The following is a 7983-nucleotide window of genomic DNA, read 5'->3' on the forward strand; positions in this document are numbered from 1 at the left end:
GCCTCCGACACAGGCCTCATAAGTCTGATCGGGTTCAAACAATATTCATCCACGATCGTCAAGGAATCAGGGAAGTTATCAGCACATATTTTTCAAGCTGCTTTATGACAGTTCTTTTAAATATCAAGACTGCATTTTTTCAGATTTAACCAAGGACCTGCACTTCATCACTCATGTAGTCCACCAGGTTCCTCTCCCTGTGGTTTTAGTGTCAGTTTTCTCTGAATTCGAGAGCCAAGGCTTCTATGTATACTCAGCGTTTTGACATTTAACAATCACACAAGGAAAAGTCCAGAGGAAGAGATACAATCTCCTGCAACCACTGTATCCTCAACACACCAGAACACAGACTTGCTTTTTAAGAAATGGAAATACTTGCTCTTTGGCTGTAGTTATGTTATTACTGTTGATCTGTCCACCTACACTGGTGGTATCTAAAAGTGTCGAGTCATGCATATTAATGGCATAAGGGGAATATTTCAGATAATACATAGAGGGAATGTGCTGAGTACAAGTGGGACAGTTGGTTGATCACAGTGAACCTCTGTGTTGCTGTTTTTATTCCAAAGCATCTATTATTAACACAAAAGGGCGTTTTAGAGAAGACATATCCTCTTTGTTGTTAAGCCGTATGTGTGTATCGTTCGTCTGTTCACTCATGGTGTGAGCGTATCAGTCGCTAAACCCTCTCCTCTCCCGGGTGTAGGTGAAGAAGCTGAAGTACCACCAGTACATCCCTCCAGACCAGAAGGCAGACAAAGAACGCCCGCCCCAGATGGACTCGTCCTACGCGAAGCTCCTCCAGCAGCAGCAGCTCTTCCTGCAGCTGCAGATCCTCAACCAGCAACAGCAGCACTACAACTACCACACCATCCTGCCTGCCCCCCCCAAGTGAGTGTCAAGCATTACATGTTTGGTGTGGAAGTGAGCCTGACTGACTGCAGTGGTTTTATGTCAATAAGAATCAATGAGCTTGCCACCCTCATTTTTCTTCCTCATATTTAAACCAGTAGTTATTACCTGTAGTTCATCTGTGCGGCACAGCCTGCAGGCAGTTTTCATTATGAATTCCTGTCGTCTCCCAACTTTTTCTGCCATGGCTTGGTTCTTCCACATTTGTGGTTTTCTGTGCGAGTCTATAAAGCCCGGGGCATGAAGCAGAAGTGATACTTGAAAATGACCAAAATCTCACCATAGTTTCTGTTGTTTGACAAGAGAAATGTGTGACTCATGTTCAAAGCTTATTGAATAAAACTTCAAATGTCAATGATGAACTTTTTGTCAGACTAGAAGCCATCAGGTAGAGAGAATAAGGCGATATCTTTAGTTTGCATAGAGCATGATCAATAAACAGGACGTTTGGAAACAGAAATACTTAAATGTTTTCTGCACCCCCTCAGGCCACCAACCGAGCAGGCTCCCACAACCAACTCTGGCCCTTCCCCCTCCCGCAGCGTTCAAACGACGACCACCCCTGCCCCCTCCAGTCAGAGTGGGTCTGCCCGCCAGAGCCAAACTGCAGTGGGAGGAGCCAAACCGGGCGCTCTGCCAGCCAACCTGGATGAGTTCAAAGTAAGTTGAACACACAGCTTTACCCAGTGCCACAAGTGTACCTGCTGAGAATATTTTAATGTGCTTTATACAGTAAAGACAGTTTCCTACTTGTTTTAATTGCTGTTTATTGAGGAGCTCAGGGGGGAAGTGTTAAAACTTTCTTGCTGACTAATGCAAAAGATCCAGCCTGTAAATGATCACAATGTGCTTTGAATGTAAGCACCAAGAGTGTGTTGATGCATTAAGTTTGTGAGCAGGTTAACACAGAGTTTTTGTCCTTTACATATCAGTTATTCTGGTTTCTTGCGCTCTGAGTAAGTGTCTGGTTTCTCATCCTCCAGGTCGCTGAGTTGAAACAGGAACTGAAACTGCGTGGTCTGACCGTCTCAGGCACCAAAAACGATCTCATTGAGAGGCTCCGCAACTACCAGGAGCAAAATGGCGGCAGCACAGCAGTTTTTAAAAATGGCGTACTGCAGCCGAGCACAACCTCGGCAGCCAGCGCCATCACATCCTCTCCAGCCGCGACTACCACCCCTGAAAACCTATCTGGAGAGGGTGGCTTTAAGTTAGACTTGTCCTCACTGGCTCAGGTGGTTCCAGGGCGGGTCATGCGATTTGGCAGCACCAGCTCTAGCCCTCCGGTGTCCCCTACTCCATCTGAGAGGTCGTTAGCCGGCATGAGTCCAGATGAGACGAGCTGTAATGGGGACATGTTTGGAGAGATGGTGAGACCTATTTCTAAACTAGTGTCTTTTTGTTAAGGACAATGGCAAATAATTGAAAATATTCCTTAAAATTCTCTTCTGGCTTTGTTGTCTCTCAGGTGAGCTCGCCCCTGACCCAACTCACCCTGCACCCATCTCCTCAGCACCCATCAAACTTTTCCTCACTCTCACAGTCTCTGTCCAAGGTCAAAGAAGAGGTCCAGACCTTGTGCAGCCTGTCCAAGTCTTCACCTGGCTCGTGTCATCCACAAGAGCCCCTGTCTGGAGTAGCAATGGACGGCAAAGACAAGGACCAGATGCTCCAGGAAAAAGACAAACAGATTGAGGAGTTGACCAGGATGCTGAGGCAGAAGCAGAGGCTGGTGGAGACCCTCAGGTCCCAGCTGGAGCAGGGCAAGATGGCAGTGCAGGAGAAGGAAGGAAGTGAGAAGAGCAAAACATTTCCAGAGGTTAAACTTCAGACTCTGATAAAAGCCTCGGCCATTCAGCCGCCCACTCTCCCCAACGGCATCGTGGTGAAGGTGAAGAAGGAGGCTGAGCCTGAGGAGGGAATGGAGGGAGTAACAGAAGAGGCCCAGGTGAAGAAATCAGCCCAGCCCATGCAGTGCTCTCAGGAGACTTTGCTCAGGCTGCAGCAGATACATCGGCTGCAGGTCCAACAAGCTGAACAGCAGAAACAGACGCTGCAGCAGAGTCAGGTGCAACTGCAGAAAGTGGCAGAGGTCAAGTCCAACCCTCCAAACCTACAACAACAGAAGAAAGAAGCCCAAATCCTGCTCCATCAGCAGCAGCAACTGCAGCAGCTCATCATACAGCAAACCCAACAGAAACAGCTCCAGGCCCAGCAGAAGTTAGCACAGCAGAAACTTGCCCAACAGAAACTCAGTCAACAGAAGGTGGTGCAGCAGAACCAGCTCAAACAAGGGCAAGTTCAACAGGGTCAGCAGAAGAACCAGGTTCAGCTGAAGCAGGTTCAGGTGCAGATCCAGAAGTCCGCAGTGAACCAAACCCAGCAGAGACGGCATCAGAAGGCTCAGCTGAGGCAGCAGCAGAAACAGCAGACGGCAGCTGTCACCACACAGCAGGTAATGTTCCAGCAGCTAAACATAATCAACCATTAGGAAATGTACAGGTTGAGTGTATGAAAACGTGTCAAAGTTTTAATTCTTTAATTCTTAACGTCACTGAAGCGGAGAAACATGCTGTTTGGTTTCCTTTTCCAGGTGGCCCCGGTCTTCATCAACCAACCGAACGGCGCTCAGATCCACACTCAGGCCATTTCATTAGACCTCCTCAAGGCAAATGGCACACCCACACTGGTCACCGACAGCAACGGCAACCACTACCTGATCGCTCTCACCAGTCACACCACAGACGGACAGAACGGAGTGTCCTCATTGGCCAAAACCAATGGACGCATCACATTGCAGGTACGCTAACACTGATATTCTATAATGGACTGCGCTGGGTTAATAAAGTGTGATGAAATGTTTATGTGCGACTCTTGTCTTTTAGAGATTGCAGTCGACTCCAAGTAAACTCCCCAGCACTGACAGCCAATCAAAGGAGGAGCCTGAGACCGAGCCTGTGAGCCAGCCAATGAAAAAGGTACAAAGCCTCAGTATATGTCACTATGGCACATGACTTTGAATTACTTTTTAATTATTTTAATGTACGTAACTGAGGAAAATCTTATCATCTCAAAAAAAGCTTTGGAAACGATTAATGTTTTATTTACAAAACAAGGCTGGCTGGCTGTAAATTATAGTGTCTGACTTTCTGTAGTGTCCTTGAGCAAGACACTGAGCCTGAAATTACTCAGAACGTGTGCGCCGTAAATGAATAACTGTGATGTAACACTGTAGTGCAGCACGACTGTCCGCATCATCCAAGCAGTGACATCTGCCTGCCACAAGATGTCGCCACTTACACAGTTTAAAATCATCCAAATCTAACAGGCTGGAGACTGATGAGATGTCAACCAGCAGCCTTATTCACAATTAAGACTTAACTAACCAATCACAACTGAGCATTCAACATAACGATGTCCGCTTTTTCAGTCTCAATAATGTTTTCACCTCTCTCCCCATTCAGGGACCGAAGGCGGGGCTGCACCTGGACACCAATGGCGTGCCACAACCCAGCCTGTCAGTCACCGCTCCGCCCAATCTGCAGCCTTTCTTTGATGACATGTCCGACAGTGAAAGCCAAAGCAACTTAATCTCCTCTCTCAAGGTAGCCCCACCTCCCCCTCTGCTCCCGTGAGCTCCCTTCATCATCGCTCCTCCGCGTGGTGTGAACTTCATTAACTTTCTCTCCTTGTTTCTTCTCTTTTCTTTTCATTCCATCCCTTCACCACTCCACCCTGACAGAGAGAGGAGGTGTGTCCGCCTTACGACCGGCACACACTGTTCACCCCTCCCTCTCCCAAACCCAACACCTCCCTTCCTACTCAGCGCTCCAAAGTATGTCCTCCAGCACGTCTTTCTTTCCATCTCTCCTGCAGTGTTGTTCTGTTTCTGTCTGTTCCTCCATTTTCCATCTTTACTTGCGCTGCGTGCTCGTTTTACTCAACTCAAGGCAGTCGGAAAATTTGGGGCAGAGAGGTTCCACTTCTGTTAGATTTACTGTGTGATGCTTGATGCTGTGGGAGTCCTGTAATTGAGAATAAGTGCATATTATTTCACTTAATATTTCTCTAAAGTATTTGGGATCAGTTGCTTTGTTTTTGTTAATTTGTGACGTTGGTGTTGTAAAGGGGTTAGTTTGGATCCAACAAAATATTTGTGTAACACAAACAAAGTATTCAATCGAGGCACCGATATAGCGGCAACTCCTGTGTTCTGTAAGGTAAAATTACTGTTTTTGTCAGTGGGGTTTGGTGGTGTTATAATGGCTGTTTCTGGTTAAACAAAAAGGATTTGACAGGTTTGTCTCTGTAGGGATCATTTCAATAATAATGTCAGACACTTTATGATACCAATCAGAGCTTGTCAATGGCAAAAACAAGCACTTTCATTGGACGTACCTTCTGGTCCACTGAGCTCAAAATATGTACATGTGTAGTTGGTGGCTGACTGGTAACATGTTTTCTGTCAGCAGGAGAATGGTGTGAACAGTCAGCAGATGGACGACCTCTTTGACATCCTGCTCAAGAGTGGAGGTAATGAACTCTGTTCCAATCAGCACTGACACACAGACACGGTGAGCCTGTCGTCTCCTATGTTGATGACATTTCCTCTCTCTCCGTCCTCCTTCAGAAATCCCAGGTTTAAAGGCCAACCCGGACCCTCCCCTCGCCCCTCTCCACTCTGACCCGCCCTCCCCATCTTCTCCCCCATCGCCCCTCCACCTCTCCCCTCCCACCCCTACGGAGTCCCTCATCTCCCCTCAGCCCCCTGTGGGAGAGCCGTGCACAGGCAGCGGGCGCCTGGAAGACTTCCTGGAGAGCACCACAGGCACGCCGCTGCTGGGCGTGGAGCCCGACGGCGGCCTGACGCTGATCGACGACCTTCACAGCCAAATGCTGAGCACGCCCAGCATCCTGGACCACCCTCCCTCCCCCATGGACACGTCCGACCTGGGCTTCTCCCCGCACTCCACGGGGCTGGACTTTGGCGACCCCGCCCTGGACAGCATGGACTGGCTGGATATCTCCATGGTGGGGAGCGCAAGCGGAGGGAGCGGGGGCAGCAGCGGGGGGAGAGCGGGAGGTGGAGGAGGAGGGGGAGCTGGGGACGTAGGGACGAGCCTGGCCCCGCTGGCGCCGCACACTCCGCCGAGCGTCTTCTCGGCCGATTTCCTGGACAGCACAGACCTGCAGCTGCACTGGGAGTCGTGTCTGTAGCCGGACACACAGACGGACACGCGCTCGCTCGCTCACACTGTGTACAGGCTCCGTCTTTACTTCATGCACATACAGAAACCTTCTATGCTGTCTCTACCACTGCGGGGGGTCACTGGCACATGCAAACACTCACACACAGTTTGCCCTGCCTTTCACTGGCTGTTACTGAGTGCAGGATGAGGTGAAATAAGACAGAAGCATAGACATTAAACTCATAGAAAGGACTTGACTTTGGTACAAGTGAAGTGGACTCTGTAATGTAATTCTGTCCACACAGCAGACTGATAATTTTCTGTGTCCTGACCTGCATCATCATCAGGTTCAAGTGAACCAGCAGGAAACTGTAGGTCACTGTAATACTACATTTCAGCCCTTGGAAACGGTTTGACAGATTAGAGCAGAGGAGGGACTGTCAGTGGCGTTTACTCGGGCTCCTCAAGATAGCAGAGTGTGCGTGCGTGTGTGTGTGTGTGTGTGTGTCAGTGCCTCCTAAACTTTGCACTTATGCTGAATCTGATTGGTTTAAAGGGGGTGTTCAGGTCAACAGGCTGTGTGAAAGCTGCCGCGCGTTAGCGTTAATCAGCTGAGCCGTTTATGGTGTGAAGAGAAAGGCAGCTGTTAGTGACCTCGTCGCCTCACCGTGGCAACGCGAACCCTACCCTCACTAGTCAAAAGAAACACAACCGTCATTGGTTGACAGTTGCTATTGAAATGAACCATATCAGTGGCAACAGTTTGAATTGAAGCCTCATTGGAGGTTGCGTATTATTGGTAACATTATGGTAGACCACTATGTATTGCTGTATATGGGGTGTATATTATCAATTGTCCATATGACTATTTTTCTTTGCTGGTTGCTTTAGAGTCGAGCTGGCCGGCTGGGGAACACGGGGTCAGGTCGGGGCTTCCAAAATACTTGGACCTTGTCATTTTTTAAAGAAAAAAAAGTTAAAAAAATAAACATACCATAAAACCACAAAAGATGCGTCTGTCTGTCTTTTCCATGATCACAACAGATGAACATTTACAACACAGTGTTCCATATGAGACTAAATACAATTTGTTCACCGTCTTTAGCTTTATTCACGCTGATTAATTACTCATTAGTGAATAATGAATGAACGTGGATGCTCCTCAGTTACTTTATGGTTTATGGAACCCTGGTGGTAAAGAGAAGCCACAAGAGGGCGCCATTGTAAAGAAATCAGCCGTCTGAGCCAGCAGGGATCCCAACAAGTGGGGGTGCTTTAATTGCTTACATTTTTTTATTTAATTTAATTTTTTTTTTTTTTGCAGTACCAAACACAGGATAGATAACTGACCTCACACATTTGTTAGTGTTTGAACAATTATGTTGAGAAACAAAGGCTGGAGCTGCAATTTCGAATGCAAGTCAATTGTATTTTTTCTCTGAGCACACGATCCTGAATCAAATAACTTGCTGATAGTCTCCATGTTCTCTACTAACGTGGTGGGACATTATTTTATCCAAAACATTGCTTTCCAACTTAAACTTTTAAGTGTCCCAGTCGCTCCAGAGTCAGGTTTGATTCCCTTAGCTTTGTTTAGATTCATGACAGATTTATGCTCCGTCAAAGCCAAAACACATAGGTGCTCCAAGAACACAGGCCCTTAAATTACTTATACCACTCTGTAAAAATACATAATACATTACAAGTAAAATTCCCTCAAATGCACTTCAAGTAGCAAAAGAGAAGTAGTCAATGAAGGAAAATGGCCCCTGTGGTATTAAAAAAAACTTACAGGAAATAATGAGAGAGTCCAGTCATAATGACATAAATCCTAAAGTGACACCTTGTATGGGTATCTGTATATGGTTATGTAGTTTTTCTA

General features: G+C 47.3%; 1 protein-coding gene across 9 annotated transcripts in view; it reads left to right on the forward strand.

Annotated features, from left to right (window-relative positions):
* mrtfab (myocardin related transcription factor Ab) overlaps positions 1-7110 on the forward strand; it is a 33704-nt gene extending 26594 nt beyond the window's left edge. For 5 of the 9 annotated variants that reach the window (XM_070851189.1, XM_070851193.1, XM_070851192.1 and 2 more), the window contains exons 9-18: positions 707-891; positions 1401-1572; positions 1896-2282; positions 2381-3367; positions 3506-3712; positions 3798-3890; positions 4377-4517; positions 4655-4747; positions 5382-5445; positions 5543-7110. In XM_070851189.1, coding sequence (XP_070707290.1) covers positions 707-891; positions 1401-1572; positions 1896-2282; positions 2381-3367; positions 3506-3712; positions 3798-3890; positions 4377-4517; positions 4655-4747; positions 5382-5445; positions 5543-6129 — 2916 coding nt within the window. In that variant the 3' untranslated portion in view covers positions 6130-7110. The remainder of the gene's footprint in view (positions 1-706; positions 892-1400; positions 1573-1895; positions 2283-2380; positions 3368-3505; positions 3713-3797; positions 3891-4376; positions 4518-4654; positions 4748-5381; positions 5446-5542) is intronic. The other 4 variants (XM_070851194.1, XM_070851188.1, XM_070851190.1 and 1 more) reach the window with 3 other exon arrangements.
* Positions 7111-7983: the final 873 nt, after the last annotated feature.

The sequence above is a fragment of the Pempheris klunzingeri genome, chromosome 20 (assembly GCF_042242105.1).
Source record: "Pempheris klunzingeri isolate RE-2024b chromosome 20, fPemKlu1.hap1, whole genome shotgun sequence".
Taxonomy (NCBI): Eukaryota; Metazoa; Chordata; class Actinopteri; order Acropomatiformes; family Pempheridae; genus Pempheris; species Pempheris klunzingeri.